At 42.7% G+C, this 22,995-nt stretch overlaps 1 protein-coding gene across 1 annotated transcript in view; it reads right to left on the bottom strand.

Moving 5' to 3' along the window:
• Positions 1–402: 402 nt before the first annotated feature.
• LOC135546438 (transcription elongation factor SPT6-like) overlaps positions 403–22,995 on the bottom strand; it is a 30,467-nt gene continuing 7,874 nt past the window's right edge. The window contains exons 17-37 of the mRNA XM_064974860.1: positions 22,711–22,906; positions 22,244–22,389; positions 11,133–11,250; positions 10,799–10,875; positions 10,487–10,622; positions 10,102–10,239; positions 8,797–8,964; positions 7,968–8,095; positions 7,559–7,766; positions 7,228–7,375; positions 6,913–7,055; positions 6,599–6,739; positions 6,319–6,514; positions 5,801–6,039; positions 5,493–5,606; positions 5,166–5,290; positions 3,148–3,260; positions 2,949–3,026; positions 2,284–2,462; positions 1,952–2,175; positions 403–1,706 (exon numbers count right to left, since the gene is read on the bottom strand). Coding sequence (XP_064830932.1) covers positions 1,520–1,706; positions 1,952–2,175; positions 2,284–2,462; positions 2,949–3,026; positions 3,148–3,260; positions 5,166–5,290; positions 5,493–5,606; positions 5,801–6,039; positions 6,319–6,514; positions 6,599–6,739; positions 6,913–7,055; positions 7,228–7,375; positions 7,559–7,766; positions 7,968–8,095; positions 8,797–8,964; positions 10,102–10,239; positions 10,487–10,622; positions 10,799–10,875; positions 11,133–11,250; positions 22,244–22,389; positions 22,711–22,906 — 3,202 coding nt within the window. The 3' untranslated portion in view covers positions 403–1,519. The remainder of the gene's footprint in view (positions 1,707–1,951; positions 2,176–2,283; positions 2,463–2,948; positions 3,027–3,147; positions 3,261–5,165; positions 5,291–5,492; positions 5,607–5,800; positions 6,040–6,318; positions 6,515–6,598; positions 6,740–6,912; positions 7,056–7,227; positions 7,376–7,558; positions 7,767–7,967; positions 8,096–8,796; positions 8,965–10,101; positions 10,240–10,486; positions 10,623–10,798; positions 10,876–11,132; positions 11,251–22,243; positions 22,390–22,710; positions 22,907–22,995) is intronic.

The following is a 22,995-nucleotide window of genomic DNA, read 5'->3' as shown; positions in this document are numbered from 1 at the left end:
CAATAAATTGCCAGGATATGTTACAGACTGAAAACACCAGCTAGGGTAATAGTAAAACTGTTGGAGACTTCAGGAAGCAGTGACTGGTATTCAAAGCTTAATAACAAAGGGGACTTTGATGCTACTGATGGTGTTCCAGACTGGGACTAGACCCAAGCATTCAGACCAGCTTGGTTTGGGGGGGGGGGGGGGGGGCAGAATGCTTAAGCAGTACTGGCAACGTAGTAGGCTAGTTGGATCTGAGACAGTATAATACTTTCTCACCTCATATCACATAATATTAAATCATCTGCTTTGTCTGTTTTTTTCAATGGTCTTTTGAATGGAATCATACTGTATTTTGTATGGTCTGACCACTTGTGAGTAACAATTGTTCTCAGTTGGCAAAGAAACAAGAGGGTCTTCTGTATTAAACATTTTTTTATGAAGGAAAGGCATTCAACAATGCTAACATACAGCTTTAATTCGTACTGCAGGCTGGCACTGATCGATCTCTTCTTTGTTATGGCCTCATTTTGTTAATGGATTTTATGAGAACATGATGAATACTGAAACTGACTGACACTTCTTACATGACTTTAATTCAACTACAGGGAGTGAATTTGATAGGTTTAAAATACATTCATATGGATTAAATGTTGATAGAGGATAACGTTTAAGTGTACTGTATATTACAGGACAGTAGCTGTAATGTGAATATGCTGATGTAGCACAGTAAGCACAGACCACAGTCGGCAATGCATTTAAAAATACTAAAAACATTCAAAGTAAAAAAAATAATACAATTAGTAAAAGTGCTTGAGGTCCTATACCTATTTTGTTCAACACATCCAAGTAAATACTGTCAATGTTCTTCATTGTGTTACACAGACTAGACATGAAGCTTGTATAGCTACTGTAGGCTAAAACCTATAACCAGTCGAGCTCTCATGCAATACACTAAGCAGCAACTTCATATGAATCCAGAAACTAACAAGATAGCTATTAAAATGGCCTAAGACCCATGTGACAAAGATAAAATAGTATACAGTAGATATAATATACATAGTACTAGAAATTGCCTTTTAAAACCCCTACTGAGAGATGGTTAATATTCATATAGCATGTTACAGTAACCTCGGGTGTGATTCAGAAATACATAGTTTTCATTGGTTTTTGTTGCATCACATGCATTTGAAGTTAATACACTTAAAACCTGGTTTAAAGAAGGCATGCAGTTGTCATTGTTCCCAGTACATTCCACAAAAATTGCAAGTGAGGAACAGTGCTACCAAAGAAGTGATAGTCAACATTTACAACCATCTTCTTTAGGTGAATTTGAAACAAACCACTGTTATCAAATACATTATCCACGTGCAATTCAGTCATCCATGTTGGTCACCATCATCTTATCCTTCAATGTGAACAACTGAAGCAGTGAAGTGTATGCAGTATTATACAGTATAATGAGTCCAGTTCATATACAGTACAGTAGGGGTGAGTAACAGTGGGATCGGGAGAAGGAAAATCTCCTCTGGACCTAGCGATCCATCTCATCCAGCAGCGGTGTGGCGTCTCCAGCGAGGGACATGGGCGTGCTCTCGATCATGGGGCTGGGAGAAGGTCGTGGGGTCATTCTGGGCCTCGTCTTCTTGCGCTCTGCCTCTTTCTCCTGGAGCCACTGCTCGGCCATCTTGCCCCAGTCCACTGCTGTGTGGGAAGTTGCCCTGAGGGTTGGGAGCACGGAGAGAAGATAACTCACTATTTACTTACTCACTCGCAATCTAGCAGTTGTATGCTTCCTGAATAATTAGAGCTAAGTTATCTGCGGTTGGAAACTTCCGTAAGAAATCCTCTCTAAGTGCCCAGCTACATACATGAACCATAGTCTCTCCATTTGAATTACCCAAATTGAAATAGTTTCTCTATTTGGATAATTCTGTCTAAGAGTTAGTTTTGAGAAGTGACTTACTTTGGTGTTGGTGTCCTGTGATGGCGGGAAGAGGATGATGATGTTGGTGTGGAGGAGGAAGGGCGGTGTCCATGTCCTTGTGACCCGTGTGAGGACTGGGGAGTGCTGCTGGGGTATTGGGGTGTGGTGATAGTCTGCTGCTGGCTAGGGGTGGGGGTGGTGTACGAATAGCTTGGCGTCAGAAGGGGAGTAGCAATGGGCTGCTGAGCTGGTGTGGCAAACACCTGGGACAGAAAAAAGAAGGGCTCATGTTGAACAGAAACATGAAAAACTGATAGAGATTTGTGATGACATTCAGATATACAGTAAGCGTCTGTGTATTCCAAACGTACGTGATAGGCGCTGCTGCTGCCCCCCCCACCGCTGCTGTCCCCAGTGTAGCCATACTGGCTGGATGCCCAACCGGCAGGTGTGGTGTTGGGGTTCTGGCCCTGGCCCGTTACAGCGGCAATGGCACTGAACATCTGAGAGGTCATGTTCTGAGGGAGGGCGTTCACTGCACGAGTCAGATCTGAGTGACAGAGACATAGGGCATACATAATACATCCAACTTTATACATAATGAGAAGATTAAATAGAGAAACTGCTTCTTAAAAGGTCTTAAAATGTTGATGATTCCAACCTTAGGATGCATGAAATGATAAAAACCAATTGAGGTAACATATAGTATATTATAGCCATAGAGATCCTGGTGAGTAAGTATACACAGTAACTGACCTAGGGCCTGGACAATACCACTATCACGATACTCGTTAGTATCATGGCAAGAAACAAAACACAAAGCGGATAGAAGTTCTTTAGGAAAACAGCCCTGATGTTAGAAACAAACATCATGTTGCAGTCCAGAGTCACATGTATTTATTTTTCTAGCTATATCACACAATATTTTACTTACAACAGGTTTTTAAAGGACCAAAGAGTAAGATCTGCTTTGTGTTTTCATTTTTGCCATGGAAAAAATATGGAGATACTAGTATCATCCCGGCTCTAAACTGACCTGCAATGTTAATATTGGCTGGCGTGGCATTGACAGAGGCTGGGGTTCGTGTTCTACTGCTGCTGCTGGGAGTAATCCCTGTAGGAGAAATACCAGAAATCAGATAACAGAAGTGAATCTGACATTAGAGCACGATTACCCTGGACTGTATGTTTAATTGTGAGGCATTTCAAAGGCAGCATTCTGTATATGCTCTGACCTGCCACTGGATCCTGGAAATGGTCTTTGAACCATCGGAAAAGTCCATTGACTGTGGGAAAAATCTGTCCTCTGTATCTGAACCCCTCAGGTGTGACAGTCACAAACTCAACCCTACATGCCAGAGAAAAGTCATGACATTCTGATTACGACATTCTAACAATAACACTACAGTGCATTCAGAAAGTATTAAGAACCCTTGACCTTTTCCACATTTTGTTCCATTACAGCCTTATTCTAAAATGGATTAAATTGTTTTTTCCCTCCCCCTCATCAATCTTCACATAATACCCCATAATAAAAAATTCTTGCAAATTTAGAAATCCCCCTCCTTTACTCCATACTTTGTTGAAGCACCTTTGGCAGTGATTACAGCCTTGAGTCTTCTTGGGTATGACGCTACAAGCTTGGCACACCTGTATTTGGGGAGTTTCTCCCATTCTTCATGCAGATCCTCTCCAGCTCTGTCAGGTTGCGTTGCTGCACAGCTATTTTCAGGTCTCTCCAGAGATGTTCCATTGGGTTCAAGTCCGGGCTCTGGCCACTCAAGGACATTTAGAGACCCGAAGCCACTCCTGCGTTGTCTTGGATGTGTGTTTAGGGTCATTGTCCTGTTTGAAGGTGAACCTTTGCCCCAGTCTGAGGTCCTTTTAATCAAGGATCTCTCTGTACTTTGCTCCGTTCATCTTTCCATCGATCCTGACTATTCTCCCAGTCCCTGCCGCTGAAAAACAACCCCACAGCATGATGCTGCCACCACCATGTTTCACCGTAGGGATGGTGCCAGGTTTCCTCCAGACGTTACAAGTTCAATCTTGTTTTCATCAGGCCAGAGAATCTCATTTTTCATGGTCTGAGAGCCCTTTAGGTGCCTTTTGGCAAACTCCAAGCGGGCTATCATGTGCCTTTTACTGAGGAGTGGCTACGTCTGGCCACTATACCATAAAGGCCTGATTGGTGGAGTGTTGCAGAGATGGTTGTCCATCTGGAAAGTTCTCCCATCTCCACAGAGGAGCTCTATCAGAGTGACCATCGGGTTCTTGGTCACCTCCCTGACCAAGGCCCTTCTCCCCCTATTGTTCAGTTTGACTGGGCGGTCGGCTCTACACTCTTGGTGGTCCAAACTTCTTCCATTTAAGAATGATGGAGGCCACTGTTTTCTTGGGGACCTTCAGTGCTGCAGACATTTTTTGGTACCCTTCCCCAGATCTGTGCCTCGACACAATCCTGTCTCTGAGCTCTATGGATAATTCCTTCCACCTCATGGCTTGGTTTTTGATCTGACATGCACTGTCAACTGTGGGACCTTATATACTCCAATCAAGTTGAAGAAACATCTCAAGGATGATCAATGGAAACAGGCTGCACCTGAGCTCAATTTTGAGTCTCATAGCAAAGGGTCTGAATACTTATGTCAATAAGGTATTTCTGTTTTCACTTTGTCATTATGGGGTATTGTGTGTAGATTGATGAAGGAAAAATATATTTTATCCATTTTAGAATATGGCTGTAATGTAACAAAATGTGGAAATGTGGGAAGTCAAGGGGTCTGAATACTTTCCTATTGAACTGTACATTATGTGACATTACAACACCACATTACTGTATTTATGAAGGTTCACTGAACAGTGATGATTACTGTGGATAATGTGACAAACCCTCCTGAGCGAGTGAGAGAGAGGTAAGTAAGAGTTAATGTTTATGTTCATGTTCTTTCATGTCTCTAAGCAAGCACCAATAATCACTTTTGCTCTTGGCAGGCAACAGTGGCAGAGACAAACAGGCGCTTCATGCTTCCCCAACTGTCCTGGCACACATTCTGTGTTTGGGTTTGGGTGGGGCAGTTCCATTTCAAACACAAGAGCTTTTCTATTTAGGGTGTCAATTGCACATGGAAAAAAATGAAGCCAAGCGCATCTCCAGCATTTGTATTTCTATGCAAATTCATGCATCCTATGAATGGGTGTTGATTTAAATGACAAAAGCAGTTGGAGGTGTGGTTGGCAGTCCTGAGGTAACCTTGGCTTTGCGCGGGGCTGGTAACCGAGCAGAAACTTCCCTGGCAGCTCTCTACAGGCAGACACATAGTAGGGGATGAATGTAGGCTTCTCCTTCTTGCTTTTCACCAAGACCTCCTCCATTTTCTGCAATTCAAAAAACAGGGACGGCAGCTGATGATCAATTGAAGAAAATTGAAAAGGTTTCTATCCCATCTGTCTCTTTGTATCTCTTATTCCCCCACTCTCTCAGACACACACAAACTGGCAGATAGACTGATGCACACATAAAAACATATCCATACACAATGATACTGTGAATTGAAAGAAAGTATATCCTTGTTCCTACCTTTCGGTCTCCACCATTGCATTCTTGAAAATACTTGTGACCGAGCAGATCGCGAGCAAACGCAGCCATTGGTTGAACGTATCTGGCTGTGATTTCATCCAGATCTTCAAATTCCTGAGAAAAAGGTCACACAACCTACTAAATACGTGAAACACATTGGTATCGTGCCAAATGGCGCCCTATTCCCTACATCGTGCACTACTTCTGTGGATTATACAGGGAAAGGGTGCCATTTTGGATGCACATATTTTTTTATTCATACAGGCATATACTGCTTCATAATGAAGAAGCCTGTGAATGGAGCTGACCTCAGTGTTGATCCACAGGGTATGTCCCAGGCTGAAGGCATTCTCCTTGCCCTCCTCTCGTACGTCAATGTGCTGGTAGATGCTATCAGCAACCTTCCAAGTAACAGTCAGGTGGTTCTCTCCCTTACTACTGGGCCTGATGATCACATCTCCCTGGTCCATGGACTCCATCATCTTCTCTGCCTGCTTGAAGTTGATGTTATGGAACGATGGGTGGGCTATCACCCTCTTAATGTAGGCTATAGGGAGTTGAAATCTGTATTTTAGAGTTTGATATTATATTATTAGGGTTGGTTTCCCAGACACATAGCCTTGGACTAAAAAACACTTTAAATGGAGAATCTCCAAAGAACATGCATCTTATTCTAGGACAAGGCTTAATCTGTGTCCTGGAAACCAGCCCAACAACTACTCTTACTACCATTACCACAATCAACCAATAATAAAAGATGAATCCAAAATGCCATTTATCAACTCCAGCTATGTTCTCCATCTAGAGATCTCAGACAGGTACACACTTGTTCTCTGCTGTTTCTTCTTGGCCTCCTCTTCCTGCTTCACATCCTCTGTCTCAGTGTCAAAGTCGTAGTAGGTGTCCTTGGGAAGCTTCCAGTCGTTGTTCTTATCCGACAAATCTGACGTCCGACAGGTTAGATCCACACTGAGCTTCTCAATGTCAATCTTCATGATCCTGCAGTGCACTGTCATGCCCACCTACAGCAGGTTCAAGTTAAAGTGTTATATGACTGTTAGTTATACTGATATTGAAAGATATTTTGGGGGAAACTACCGTGATACCTTAACCCTTTCTTCAGGGTGCTTGACCACTTTGTCACTGAGGAACTTGGTTGGGATAAAGCCGGTGACTCCGTTGTCCATGCGACAGCGGACCCCAATAGCTTGGCCAGGGCAGGAGCCACTGTCAAAATGATTCCACACCTGCCAGAGAGACCAGAGGCTATGTCAGACTTTGTTGATCAAAAAGACAGCTGTGGCCAATATAAATATAGCCACAAATAATAATCTAGGAATTTAAAACCCATAACACACCACTCTTCAAATTAACTGTCAGTATAGATTGCAGCAGAATATGGAGCATATATGATTCTCACCTCACTGAGCTCAGGAAAGTTGTCCTGCTGACAGAAAGGACACTGCCACAGACCTGTCTCATCATTCCTTATGGCCTGGTCATAACTCTCCCCCTGGGGGCGCCGGTGAGCAATTCCTGTCACCACACTGGTAATAAGTTTACCTAAAGAGGCAGGACAGGACAGGACAGACAGTGTTGGGATTCCAGTAAAGGATTTATTCATGTTTTCTACTATGTCAACTTTGGGGCTGGCAGTGTGCGGCAGTGTGCGTATTAACACATCACTTTGAAAGAGATATCAATAATGCCCTGGTTGAGAAGGAACAGTACGGACCGATGTAGAAGGTCTCTGGTGTCTCCTTGGTGAGCAGGTTGAAGATCTCCTCTGTGTTAGGTCCTCTGTAGGTGGACCTCAGGTCTTTGTACCTGCAGCTCAGCTCAGCACGGATGTCATACAGGGTGATGCCCTTGTTACCATAACCCTGTGGACACAGAGAGTCTCAAACAGTGAGCACTACAATGTCCTCAGATCAGGAGGAGTATGCAAGAGTATGCAAGCTCTTCATAACCAAACCAGAGTAGGACAACGGGTGTGTTCAAAATGGCACTCTATTCCTTATATAGTGCACTACTTCAGAGACGCATCCTACATCTCCCACACTGACCTGTCTTTCCAGCTCCTCAGCGAAGGCATCCAAGTCCAGGTCTTTGAGCCGCTCTGGGTTTTCCAGGATCTCCTCCAGTGCTCCAGCCGGGTTGGCGTCCTCCGCTGACTCATCATACTCCAGAGCGTCCACGGCCATCTTCCTGGCCCACTCATAGGTCTCTGGGTGCACCCGTGACCCGTCCAGAACCTCAATATAGGAGTCAGTACTGCAGGTAGGGAGAGACACTTGATGTCAATGATTCAGTTATTTAGTGAATTGGCTGTGTGATGATGTCAACAAAAGTACTTTTGTCAAGTTATTCACTGTTACTATTATGAGTTGAATTTCGAATAGAAATATGTTTTTTAGTCTCAGGTATTTTTTGCACTATTGGATGAATGACCATGCCCAATGTTCTGAGACTTACCTATCTCCCAGAGAAGCTGTGTCAATCTTTATGAAACCAGCACAGTTGATGAAGACCTTGGGGCCCATGTGACACATGGTGACCAGCTGAGTGCGGTTCTCCAGACGAGTGTTATTTTGCTTCAGGATCTGGAAACAGAGAGGGATAAATGTACATGCAAAGGTATCTGTTCAGAAGTCAGTACAGTAGAGCAGTGGTTCCCAAACTATAGGGTTGTAATAGTAGAAGCACAAGGTGCAATTTAAAAATTGGGAAGTGCATCATCAGTTTTTCTCTTGTCATGTCTGTCATTGCATACCTTAGAGAGCTATTTATAACTTGTCAGAAATGTCCAGTTGATCAACTAGCCCATGTCAGCTAACGTTTTTAGCAAATTTCTTTAGCTCATAGACTTTGTTGTAATGTTTGAGTCACTCAGATATCACATGAATACACATTAGGCATGGCAAAATGTATAGATTTGCATGAAAATGAGCTTTAAACCTGAAATGTTCTCTCCGCCAACAAGAGGGGTGTGAACTGTTTGTGTCATGAACAGTGCTTGCACCCATAGAAATAGACGTGGTGCGCGCGTGTGTGCAGAGGGGGGGCACGGGATGTTCCACAATGCTGGAAGGGGGCCTGAGTGAAAAAGTTTGCAGTAGAGTACTGAATTATTCTAAGATACTGTAATAATAAAAACATATAGGTACATACTGCTACTGTACATCGATAAATTCTATCTGGTAACACTTGGTATATTGTTTCTCTTATATATGTGTAGTAACACTGTAATTACATTGTATTAACATTTTGGCAATCTAGATGTCTCAAGTGATCTATGTCTTACCCTGAGCAGGTGGGATCCCTTCCTGGGCCCCAGGCCACAGACGTACTGCAACAGGCTCTGGGTGTAGGGGTGGGCCATGGCCCGGTTCACATCCACACCCACTTCATTCACCCGGTTGATGAACTCACAGTACAGAGCATTCAGCAGGTCCTCCTTCACTACATGCTCCTGTGTGGGAAGCGAACAGAGAGCAGTCAGACTCACTCTTTACAGACACATTGATTCACAGATTTTGATTCAAACCAGACTATGATTATCATGTACCGTCAACTACACTTCTGCATTTGGGAGATTCCACGCCAGCATTGCCCGAAAATATTTATTTTATCACAGATTTTTGGCTGAATTCTCACATAAAAACTTAATTGGTGGAAATATGTTTAACAAACGTTTTACATTTGTATCACAAATATTTGTTTAGAACCATTTTAAGAGCTATACCTGCCTCCTGTAAGACCCTATGATCAGTGAACCATACATGTTACAGACAACATCTTGGTGTTTGGAACAATATACTCGTCAAACACATAACATTTTAAAGTGGGCTCTCTTCTACTTTTGAAGAAATTATCCATTTTATACATTGACATTCTAGGTCATTAACCAATCACAGCCATCCTGTAGGATTGCACATTCAGCAAGTCACCAGCAGAGGAAGTTCCCTTTTAATCCATTTTCTCATTCACTGTGTTGGCGGTGCTCATAAAATGTATCATAATTGTAACTCACTCTGGAAATGTGATGCACTTGTAGAGTATATTGTTTAAAACAATCAAATCAAACAGGGTACTTTTGAGGCATAAATATGAATAGTTATGTTTAATAAATTCACATGTAAAATTGTATTTCAGAATGTAGCAATACTCCATATTTTAGAGCACAATGTTATGAGTATAACGACACCAAGATGTTGTCTGTATCATGTATGGTTCACGGATACAGTAGGTTTAAAAAGGGCCTAAAATGGCCACTTTCATGATTTGATAAAAAATTGTTTGTTACAAATCAAATCAAATTGTATTTGTCCCATGTGCCGAATACAACAGGTGTAGTAGACCTTACCGTGAAATGCTTACTTACAAGCCCTCAACCAACAATGCAGTTCAAGAAAGGGGTTTCTAAAGGATCTCTGTAAACCACCTGTGTGTTTTCATCAGAGCCGCTGCTCGGTGATGATGATCTCCCAACCATGCCTGGCCAAATGGAGACAGGGTTGCGTCCTGAATGGCACCCTAGTCACTATATAGTGCGCTACTTTTGATCAGAGTCCTATTAGGAACTGATTCTGGATGATGTCATTAGTACCTGCAAAGGGTGCAACTTGAGGCAGAGGATGTCATCGTCACTGCTGCACACCTGAGCATACTCCACCAGGGGGTCCTGGATCTTCCTGGCCACGGACACAGCCTGTCTCAGGAGAGGGGGGTAGTCCCGGAAATCTGCCTGTGGATTGGAGAAATAGAAAAAAAAATAGAGTTAAGAGAAAATCAATTTAAGTGTCACTCACTCCACAATATTACAGTCATTGGCATTACATATTACAGATTTTAACCGCATTGTGGACCACTCAGAGAGTTATGGGAGATACAGTATGTAGAACACATCCAATATAGAACAAATTGAGATGAGGAAATGTTTGTCTTGTGAGAATAAAAAATACATGTTTAGGGAAAAGAGGGCAGGTCTTGACCTCTGACTTCTTGCTGTTCATGTAGAGCATGGCCAGCTCATTGTCAACCAGCTCCACCCCAATGGTGGGGAAAGAGGACTCCTGCTCCAGCTCACTGGCAGTGCGTTTTATGTCCTCAATCACCATCTGGGCATCCCTGCACAAGGAGTGGAGGAAGGAACGTTACAAATATTCAGGATAGGTCTTAAAAGTAGTACACTATATAGGGAATAGGATGCAGTTTGGAATACATCCTCAGTCATGTTAGTAACCTTCTTCAAACAGCAGTCTAAGAAGGCCACAAGTGAAAGCAAGCAGGAGAGTGTTGCAAACCTGTTCTCCCCAGCTATAGCGATGATGTGAGGCTTCTTGCTGTTCAGAAACTTCTTCAGGGTTTCAATATCGTGGATCTAAAAGGTATGGTAGGACAAATATTAAAACATGGACAAATATTAGTCAACATTGGATGGTATGGTTATCTGAGCTTCGTCAAAACTCTTGCCCTGTGTCCCAAATGTACACTATTCCCTACATAACGCACAACATTTTACCAGTATGCACTCACTACTGGAAGTCGCTCTGGATAAGAGCGTTTGCTAAATTACTAAAATGTAAATGTAAACAGGGTGCCATTTAGGACGTGCCCTTGGTTTGGTTTCATAAATACCTTTTTCTCCCTTTCATCCTCCCTCCATGCGTTCCTCCTCTTCAGGAAGTAAGGAAGCCTGAGGAAATCCCCCACTTCTCCGTCACCATTCACCAGGGCGCAGAACACTGGGGTGTCTCTGTGGACAAAGAGGTTTGCAGTGAATAATAACTAAGTCATAAACACAGAAATCGTATTAAATTACTAGAGGGGCCATGTCATAAACCTTCAGTTCCAGAATGGGGTGCTAATTACAGACATATTGGCCAGGGAGAAATACAAACCAGTCTAATTCAAATGAATGGCAGTAGAGGCATAATCATGAGTATACTTTTTTTTTTATTAAAAAATTAAATGTAAAAAAATGTCCTTCCCAATTTCATGGTATCCACTTGTTAGTAGCTACTATCTTGTCTCATCGCTACTACTCCCGTATGGGCTCGGGAGAGACGAAGGTTGAAAGTCATGCGTCCTCTGATACACAACCCAACCAAGCCGCACTGCTTCTTAACACAGCACGCATCCAACCCGGAAGCCAGCCGCACCAATGTGTTGAAGGAAACACTGTGCACAAGGCAACTTTGGTTAGCGTGCACTGCGCCAGACCTGCCACAGGTGTCGCTGGTGCGCGATGAGGCAAGGATATCCCTTACCGGCCAAGCCCTCCCTAACCCGGGCAACGCTATGCCAATTGTGCATCGCCCCACGGACCTCCCGGTCGCGGCCGGTTACGACAGAGCCTGGGCGCGAACCCAGAGTCTCTGGTGGCACAGCTACCGCTGCAGTGCAACGCCCTTAACCACTGCCCATACCCAGGCGCGAACCAGGGACCCTCTGCACACATCAACAAATGACACCCACGAAGCATCGTTACCCATCGCTCCACAAAAGCCGCGGCCCTTGCAGAGCAAATTGAACTACTACTTCAAGGTCTCAGAGCAAGTGACGTCACCGATTGAAACGCTATTTAGCGTGCACCGCTAACTAAGCTAGTCGTTTCACATCCGTTACACTCACCCCCCTTTTGACCTCCTCCTTTTCCACAGCAACCAGTGATCCGGGTCAACAGCATCAATGCAACATTATAACTTTAGACCGTCCCCTCGCCCATACCCGGGCGCAAACCAGGGACCCTCTGCACACATCAACAACTGACACCCACAAAGCATCATTACCCATCGCTCCACAAAAGCCGCAGCCCTTGCAGAGCAAGGGGAACTACTACTTCAAGGTCTCAGAGCAAGTGATGTCACCGATTGAAACGCTATTTAGCGCGCACCGCTAACTAAGCTAACCGTTTCACATCCGTTACACCAGTACATGTCCAGGCCCGTCTGAAGTTTGCTCGAGAGCATTTGGATGATCCAGAAGAAGATTGGGAGAATGTCATATGTTCAGATGAAACCAAAATATAACTTTTTGGTAAAAACTCAACTCGTCGTGTTTGGAGGACAAAGAATGCTGAGTTGCATTCAAACATCATGCTTTGGGGCTATTTTTCTACAAAGGGACCAAGACGACGGATCCGTGTAAAGGAAAGAATGAATGGAACCATGTATCATGAGATTTTGAGTGAAAACCTCCTTCCATCAGCAAGGGCATTGACGATGAAACATGGCTGGGTCTTTCAGCATGACAATGATCTCAAACACACCGCCCGGGCAACGAAGGAGTGGCTTCGTAAGAAGCATTTCAAGGTCCTAGAGTGGCCTAGCCAGTCTCCAGATCTCAACCCCATAGAAAATCTTTGGAGGGAGTTGAAAGTCCGTGTTGCCCAGCAACAGCCCCAAAACATCACTGCTCTAGAGGAGATCTGCATGGAGGAATGGGCCAAAATACCAGCAACAGTGTGTGAAAACCTTGTGAAGACTTACAGAAAACGTTTGACCTCTGTCATTGCCAACAAAGGGTATATAACAAAGTATTGAGATAAACTTTTGTTAATGACCAAATACTTATTTTCCACCATCATTTGCAAATAAATTCATAAAAAAATCCTACAATGTGATTTTCTGGATTTTTTCCCTCACTTTGTCTATCATAGTTGAAGTGTACCTATGATGAAAATGACAGGCCTCTCTCATCTTTTTAAGTGGGAGAACTTGCACAATTGGTGGCTGACTAAATACTTTTTTGCCCCACTGTAATTATTAATACAGTTTAATACCAATTGTCTGTCTAAATAGCCTCTAAAATATATGTACAGTGTCTTGCAAAAGTATTCATCCCCCTTGGCGTTTTTCTATTTTGTTGCATTACAACCAGTGAAACAGTGCAAAGTACAATTTACTTAATATTGGTGTCTGATAAATCAAAAATATCGCAGAGTGAAGTAATAGTCTATGGAATCAGTGATCATTTTAATACATTTTTTGAAAAGGAGGATTTTTAAAGATATATTTAAGTGTCACAAAACCGTTAGAATCAGAGGACTCAAAAAATACTGTGTAGAAAAGTTTAGGGAGGAAGTGGGTAAAATTGACTGGTCACCTGTGCTAGATAGTGTAGCGGTAGACAGTGCCTGGGAAGCCTTTAAATGTAGATTCCTTGATGTGGTGAATGTGATGGCTCCCATTAGACGGGTCAGGGTAAAGCAGAGATCTAGCCCTTGGTTTAATCATGAGATTCTAGAATCTATCCAAGCCAGGACTAAGGCATTTAAGAAATGTAAGAACTCTCAAGAGCAGCATGATTTTGTCCTATATAAACGTCACAGAAATTAAGCACAGAGAAGGATGGATGAAGCACAGAGCAGGATGGATGAAGCTAAGAGGGGTTACTTTGCTGATAAAACAATTGAAAACAAAAATGACCCTAAAAAGCTTTGGAAATAATTTAAGGAACTCGGCTGTAGTAGTACTACCAAAAACAAACTAAACAGTATTGGACTGAACATCAAAGGGGAGATGGTATATGAAAAGCAGGGGTTGCCAATGAATTCAACTATTTTTTTTACTTCTGTTGCCAGCAAGCTGGTTAGCAAGCTGCCCACCAGTTCTGGTTTGTATGGAAGCAACCAAGTCAAGAAGTATTATGTAGAGTTAGGGGTTCAGCCAAACTCTTTTTCTTTTGCAAAGGTAGCAACAGCCAAAAAGGTCAGTATGCTGGCAGAGCTTAAATGCTCCAAAGCCACAGGCCTGGATAATATTCCTGCAAGGTTTCTAATCGATTCTGCTGAGCAAAATGGCCCTTGTATTACGCATATTGTTAATCTCTCTCTTGAACAAGGCACCTAAAGTTATACCTCTGTATAAGAAGGGGATAAAGTCTGACCCTGGTAATTATAGGCCTGTATCTATCCTGTGTAACATCAAAGATCCTGGACAGAATTGTCATGAGCAAACGTATGAATATGTTAACAAACAGGGTCTAATGTATGATTTTCAGTCGAGTTTTAGAAAAGCATACTCCACTGATTCATGTCTACTTTACTTGACTGACTTCATCAGGAAAGAGATTGATGAGGGAAATCTGTGTGGAATGGTACTGCTTGACCAACAGAAGGCCTTTGATACAGTTAACCACTGTCTCCTAATCTCCAAACTGGAGGCACTGGGTTAAGCAGTATCCCTCTAGGCTGGGTAAAGTCCTATTTATCAGGAAGTAGTAGAGGTTAATGGTTCACTGTCTCAGGCAAAACCAATGAGTTGTGGCATTCCGCAGGGGAGCGTGCTTGGGCCTTATTGTATATTAATGATATGAAAGATGCTTGTTCTTGCGGTCTTTTTCTTTATGCGGATGACTCTGCACTTCTGGTGTCTCATAAAAGTAAAACTATGTTGGAGAGCATACTTAGCACAGAGCTTACTAACATTAGCAAATGGCTTGGAGATAATAAGCTATCTCTGCACTTAGGGAAAACTGAAGCAATTATTTTTGGATCCAGACCTAAATTGTGTAGGTTGTCTGAAATCAGAGTGGAGTTAGGGGGTGAGGTGCTGAATACTAAAACCTATGTTAGCTACTTGGGATGTATCCTTGATGGAAGCTTTGGAGGTGTGAGCATGGCCAATAACGTGCTAGGGAAGGTTAATACCAGGACTAAGTTTTTGGCTAGAAAGTCCAAGCTGCTTGATAAGGACTCCATGAAAGTGCTAGCTACTGCCCTCATTCAATGCCATTTTGACTATGCTAGTACTTCCTGGTTTGGTGGCTTATCTAAATTTATGAAGGGGAAGCTCCAGATTAGAGGTTGACAGATTAATCGGAATGGACGATTAATTAGGGCCGATTTCAAGTTTTCATAACAATCGAAAATCGGTATTTTTGGGTACCGATTTTGAAAAATATTTTTTATATTTTTTTACCTTTATTTAACTAGGCAAGTCAGTTAAGAACACATTCTTATTTTCAATGATGGCCTAGGAACGGTGGGTTAACTGCCTTGTTCAGGGGCAGAACGACAGGTTTTCACCTTGTCAGCTCGGGGGATCCAATCTTGCAACCTTATAGTTAACAAGTCGCTCTAACCACCTGCCTCTCATTGCACTCCACAAGGAGCCTGCCTGTTACGCAAAGCAGTAGAAGCCAAGGTAAGTTGCTAGCTAGCATTAAACTTATCTTATAAAAAACCATCAATCAATCATAATCACTAGTTATAACTACACATGGCTGATGATATTACTAGTTTATCTAGTGTGTCCTGTGTTGCATATAATCGATGCAATGCTGGGGGATGATTTAACAAAAGCGCATTTGCGAAAAATGCACAATCGTTGGACGACTGTACCGAACCATAAACACCAATGCCTTTCTTAAAACCAATACACAGAAGTATATATTTTTAAACCTGCATATTTAACTAAAAGAAATCCAGGTTAGCAGGCAATATTGACCAGGTGAAATTGTGTCACTTGTCTTGCGTTCATTCCAAGCAGAGTCAGGGTATATGCAGCAGTTTGGGCAGCCTGGCTCATTGCGAACTAATTTGCCAGAATTTTACATAATTATGACATAACATTGAAGGTTGTGCAATGTAACAAGAATATTTAGACTTAGGGATGCCACCCGTTAGATAAAATACAGAATGGTTCCGTATTTCACTGAAATAATAAACATTTGTTTTCGAAATGATAGTTTCCGGATTCGACCATATTAATTACCAAAGGCTCGTATTTCTGTGTGTTATGTTAAAATTAAGTCTATGATTTGATAGAGCAGTCTGACTGAGCGGTGATAGGCAGCAGCAGGCTCGTAAGCATTCATTCAAACAGTACTTTAGTGTGTTTTGCCAGCAGCTCTTCTCAGCACAGCGCTGTTTATGACTTCAAGCCTATCAGCCTAATGGCTGGTGTAGTCGATGTGAAATGGCTAGCTAGTTAGCTGGGTGTGCGCTAATAGCGTTTCAAACGTCACTCGCTATGAGACTAGGAGTAGTTGTTCCCCTTGCTCTGCAAGGGCCGCGGCTTTTGTGGAGCGATGGGTATCGTTGCTTCGAGTGTAGCTGTTGTCGATGTGTTCCTGGTTCGAGCCCAGGCAGGGGCGAGGAGAGGGACAGAAGCTATACTGTTACACTGGCAATACTATAGTGCCTATAAGAACATCCAATAGTGAAATACAAATGGTATAGAGAGAAATAATCCTATAAATACTATATTAACTACAACCTAAAACCTCCTACCTTAGAACATTGAAGTCTCATGTTAAAAGGAACCACCAACTTTCATACAGTGCTTTGCGAAAGTATTCGGCCCCCTTGAACTTTAAACTTCTTCACAACAGTATCTCGGACCTGCCTGGTGTGTTCCTTGTTCTTCATGATGCTCTCTGCGCTTTTAACGGACCTCTGAGACTATCACAGTGCAGGTGCATTTATACGGAGACTTGATTACACACAGGTGGATTGTATTTATCATCATTAGTCATTTAGGTTAACATTGGATCATTCAGAGATCCTCACTGAACTTCTGGAGAGAGTTTGCTGCACTGAAATTAAAGGGGCTGAATAATTTTGCACGCCCAATTTTTCAGTTTTTGATTTGTTAAAAAAGTTTGAAATATCCAATAAATGTCGTTCCACTTCATGATTGTGTCCCATTTGTTGTTGATTCTTCACAAAAAAATACAGTTTTATATCTTTATGTTTGAAGCCTGAAATGTGGCAAAAGGTCGCAAAGTTCAAGGGGGCCGAATACTTTCGCAAGGCACTGTATGTTCTCATGTTCTGGGCAAGGAACTCAAAAGTTAGCTCTTTTACATGGCACATAATGCACTTTTACTTCTCCAACACTTTGTTTTTGTATTATTTAAACCAAATTGAACATGTTTCATTATTTATTTGAGGCTAAATTGATTTTTATTGATATATTATATTAAGTTAAAATAAGTGTTCATTCAGTATTGTTGTAATTGTCATTATTACAAATAAATAAATGAAAAAAATCGTCCGATTAATCGTATCGGCTTTTTTTGGGGGGTCCTCCAATAATCGGTATCGGTGTTGAAAAATCATAATCGGTCGACCTCTACTCCAGATAGCCCAGAATAAGTTGATCAGGGTAGTATTGAAGGTGAGTCCACGTACTCACATAGGCAGGAGCTGCTTTCAGGAACCAAACTGGCTGCATGTTGAGGCTAGGGTGTCCCAGATTAGACTAGGTTTGGTTTACAGGAGTATTTATGGTCCTGCGCGCAGATAAGTGATTACTTTCCTCGTGTTAGGGATGCACACAATCACAGCACCAGATCAGGTGTTGCTGATGTGTGCTTATACAGGTTCAGGAGTAATGCTGGGAAAGGTACTGTCTTGTGTACTGCAGAGTTGCCTCTGCCTATAAAAACAACGTCCTCTCTGAACAGCTGTAAAAATAAAGTAAAATTATGTTTGATGTCTTCTGTGCCCATCCCCCCCCCCCTTACTGATTTAGATGCACTATTGTAAAGTGGCTGTTCCACTGGATGTCAGAAGGTGAATTCACCAATTTGTAAGTCGCTCTGGATAAGAGCGTCTGCTAAATGACTTAAATGTAAATGTAAATGTAAATGAATAACCCCTATGATGTAACTGGAATGATGAGATAGATGTTCTTCTTTTATGTTTTTGTTTTATTATTTCACTGCTACACTGTGTTCGATCTTGTATAGCTATCTTGTCTCAAGAGGACCACAATGGAAATAAGTCCCAGACTTTATTGTGTGTTATCATCGATGATTTTATTATGTGCATGTATGGCTTTTAAGTTTTATGTGTGCTTGTTTTTTTTAAATGGTCAAATTAATAAACTAAACTAAACTAAAAAAAACTGCAATTGAAATGGATTTCTATTTGGATTTCATGCAATGGACATACACAAAATAGTCCAAATTGGTGAAGTGAAATGGAAAAAATAACTTTTTTCTAAAAATTCCCCAAAATTGAAAACGTAAATGTGGTGCGTGCATATGTATTCACCCCCTCAGCACCTAAATAAGATCTGGTGCAACCAATTACCTTCAGAAGTCACCCGTGTGCAATCTAAGTGTCACATGCTCTGTCACATGATCGCAGTATATATACACCTGTTCTGAAAGGCCCCAGAGTCTGCAACACCACTAAGCAAGGGGCACCACCAAGTAAGCAGCACCATGAAGACCAAGGAGGGACAAAGTTGTGGAGAAGTACAGATCAGGGTTGAGTTATAAGAAAATATCAGAAACTTTGAACATCCCACAGAGCACCATTAAATCCACTATTAAAAATGGAAAGAATATGGCACCACAACAAACATGCCAAAACTCACGGACCAGGCAAGGAGGGAATTAATCAGAGAGGCAACAAAGAGACCAAAGATAATCCTGAAGGAGTTGCAAAGCTCCACAGCGGAGATTGGAGCATCTGTCCACAATGACTACTTTAAGCCGTACACCTCACAGAGCTGGGTTTTAGGGAAGAGTGGCCAGAAAAAAAGCTATTGCTTAAAGAAAAAAATAAGAAAACAAGTTTGGCGTTAGCTAATAGGCATGTGGGAGACGCCCCCCACATATGGAAGAAGGTACTCTGGTCAGATGAGACTAAAATTGAGCTTTTTGGCCATCAAGGAAAACGCACCTCTCATCACCCAGAGAACACCATCATCACAGTGAAGCATGGTGGTAGCAGCATCATGCTGTGGGGATGTTTTTAATCGGCAGGGACGGGGAAAATGGAAGGAATGATGAAGGAATGATGGATGGTGCTAAATACAGGGAAATTCTTGAGGGGAAACCTGTTTCAGTCTTCCAGAGATGTGAGACTGGGACGGAGGTTCACCTTCCTGCAGGAAAATTACCCTAAGTATACTTCTAAAGCAGCACTCGAGTGGTTAAATGGAAACATTTAAATGTATTGGAATGGCCTAGTCAAAGCCCAGACCTCAATCCAATTGAGAATCTGTGGTATATAAAAATAAAGATAAAGATTGCTGTACTCCAGCAGAACCCATCCAACTTGAAGGAGCTGGAGCAGTTTTGCCTTGAAGAATGGGCAAAAATCCCATTGGCTAGATGTGCCAAGCTTATAAAAACATAACCCAAGAGACTTGCAGCTGTAATTGCTGCAAAAAGTGTCTCTACAAAGTATTGACTTTGGAAAAGTTTGAGTGATATTATATGATACTTGCTGCATTTAAAAGTCCTATCATCAAATGATTTCAGCCAGTGTATGGCTGTGGATTGACTGCATACATGTGGTAAAGAGGTTATTGTAACTACCAAAATAATGAAAATGCCATGGAAACACGTAGGGTGAAAAATGCTTTGGGGGTAACGGGAGTTAGCATAGCAGTCACTCAACTCTTATAAACCTGAGAAGGAACCGCTTCTAAATGTTAATGCACTATATACTGTATACAAAAGCATGTGGACATCCCTTTAGTAGATTTGGCTATTTCAGCCACACTCTTTGATGACAGGTGTATAAAATCGAGCACACAGCCATGCAACCTCCATAGACAAACATTGGAAGTAGATTTCCCTATATTGAACAGCTCTGTGACTTTCAATGTGGCACCATCATAGGATGCCACCCTTCCAACAAGTCAGTTTGTAAAATTTCAGCCCTGCTAGAGCTGCCCGGGTCAACTGTAAGTCAAATCAAATCAGTTGTTATTTGTCGCATGCTCCAAATATAACAAACCTTATCATGAAATGCTTACTAACATGCCCTTAACCAACAATGCAGTTTTAAGAAAAATACTTTAAAAAATAAGAAATAAAAGTAACAAATAATTAAAGTGCAGCAGTAAAATAGCAATTGCGAGGTTATAAACAGGGGGTACCGGTACAGAGTCAATGTGCGAGGGCACCGGTTAGTCGGGGTAATTGAGATAATATGTACATGTAGGTAGAGTTATTAAAGTGACTATGTATAGATAATAAACAGAGAGTAGTAGCAGAATTAAAGGGGGGGGGGCGTGCAGGCAATGCAAATAGTCTGGGTGGCCATTTGATTAGATGTTCAGGAGTCTTATGGCTTGGGAGTAGAAGCTGTTTAGAAGCCTCTTGGACCTGGACTTGGCTTTCTGGTACAGCTTGCCATGCGGTAGCAGAGAGAACAGTCTATGTTTAGGGTAACTAAGGTGGCAAAAGTCTTTGAAAACCACCTTTGACAACCGCTGGTGTCTTTGACATAGATAGAGGTCCTGGATGGCAGGAAGCTTGGCCCCAGTGATGTACTGGTCCGTACGCACTACCCTTTGTAGTGCCTTGTGGTCGGAGGTCGAGCAGTTGTCATACCAGGCAGTGATGCAACCAGTAAGGATGCTCTCAATGGGCAGCAATAGAACCTTTTGAGGATCTGAGGACCCATGCCAAATATTTTCAGTCTCCTGAGGGGAAATAGGTTTTGTCCACAATCATCTCCTTTGTCTTGATCACGTTGAGGGAGAGGTTGTTGCCCTGGCACCACACGGTCAGGTCTCTGACCTACTCTCTATAGACTGTCTCGTCGTTGTTGGTGTTCAGGCCTACCACTGTTGTGTCATCGGCAAACTTAATGATGGTGTTGGAGTCATGCCTGGCCATGCAGTCATGAGTGAACAGGGAGTACAGGAGGGGACTGAGCACGCACCCGAGGGGCCCCTGTGTTGAGGATCAGCGTGGCGGATGTGTTGTTACCTACCCTTACCACCTGGGGGCGGCTCGTCAGGAAGTCCAGGATCCAGTTGCAGAGGGAGGTGTTTAGTCCCAGGATCTTTAGCTTAGTGATGAGCTTTGAGGGCACTGTTATTGTGAAGTGGCAACAATAGCAACAATAGCTCAGCCACAAAGTGGTAGCTCACAGAACGGGACCGCCGAGTGCTGAAGTGAGTAAAAATCGTCTGTCCTCGGTTGCAACACTCACTACCGAGTTCCAAACTGCCTCTGGAAGCAACGTTAGCACAATAACTGTTCGTCGGGAGAGTCATGAAATGGGTTTTCATGGCCAAGCAACTGCACATAAGCCTACGATCACCATGAGCAATGCCAAGCGTTGGCTGGAGTGGTGTAAAGCTCGCCGCCATTAGACTCTGGAGCAGTGGAAACGCGTTCCCTGGAGTGATGAATCACGCTTCACCATCTGGCAGTCCAATGGACTAATCTGGGTTTGGCGAATGCTAGGAGAACGCTACCTGCCCAAATGCATAGTGCCAACTAAAGTTTGGCGGAGGAGGAATTGTGGGCTGGATTTTACAAATATGTCCTTTGTTTGATCAGATTTGTTGAATGTGTGCCAATCCGTTGTCCTTCGATCCACCACGGTCTGTGTTCCATTGACCTCTTTACCACATCTATTGATTGAATGCAATGTTGGTATATTGGCAGTTCATTTGAAAAATGTATGGAATCATTCCTCTAAAACTTGCTGGCGAGCTTGCTAACAAACATACATATTTTATCACAGCACTGGCAAACCATGGTTGAACAACTCCCTAACCAGAAATGGCTGACCTTTATCCCACCATAATTAGATCCAATTCTATGGTCACAAACACATTAAATAAATAGGTCATTAAATTTAGCTGACTGTGAAAGTGGTAAAGACAATTTACTGAAGTTAAACCCTTTATTCCCAATATGGTGAACTATTTTTGCCAAGAGCCCAAAGAGTCTAGTCAAAAGTAGTGCACTACATAGGGAATAGGGTGCCATTTGGGACACACTCAAAGTGAAGTCAGAGACAGTGTGCAGTAGTCTACCTGCTGGATGAGAAGGCCACTCCCAGCACGCGGATCCCTTTGCCCTGGGCCTCAGACATGAGCTCCTCGTCCTCCTCCTCCTCCACTTGTTGGTCGGGCCGATAGGGCGCCACCTTCAGCCAGTTATACAGCTTCCTGCTGCAGGCCTGAGGGGCAGGCAACCACTATCACAACACTGTAGCAGGCTCAACATACATCAGTGCTCTGTGCCACCTGCTTTGGAAAGTCAATACCGGAATAAGAAAATAAGTAATCAATACCACAGTAGCAACGACGTCACATCAACGTAATGAAAAGAAGATCTAATGAAATGTTGAGATAATAATGGGAGTTGCTGCAGAAGATTTATCCTCCTCTTTGGGTGTGTGTGTGTGTGTGTGTGTGTGTGTGTGTGTGTGTGTGTGTGTGTGTGTGTGTGTGTGTGTGTGTGTGTGTGTGTGTGTGTGTGTGGAGGGGGGGTGGGATACCTTGATGATGTTCTCCTTTGCTTCTGCAATAAGTTTGTTCTTCAGCTCTTTCGCCATCTGCGGGTAAAGGAACTGTTTGAGGGATCGTTCAATGGCCAGAGTGCGCTGTCTGTTCCACTCCTGAACCTGGTGGCTGAACTCATCTCTGTAGTAAAACTGCTTTATCTCTTCATAGTATGCCTGGTCACCTCCGTACCTGCTCAACAAACATAGTGATAGCATGGTACTTGACTGACTCAGGACAGTATACATGTAAACAGAGCACATTTTGGAACATGTTATTAC

The sequence above is a fragment of the Oncorhynchus masou genome, chromosome 9, assembly GCF_036934945.1.
Source record: "Oncorhynchus masou masou isolate Uvic2021 chromosome 9, UVic_Omas_1.1, whole genome shotgun sequence".
Taxonomy (NCBI): Eukaryota; Metazoa; Chordata; class Actinopteri; order Salmoniformes; family Salmonidae; genus Oncorhynchus; species Oncorhynchus masou.
The sequence above is the reverse complement of the archived record's forward strand: the minus strand, read 5'-3'. Positions and strand labels throughout refer to the sequence as shown.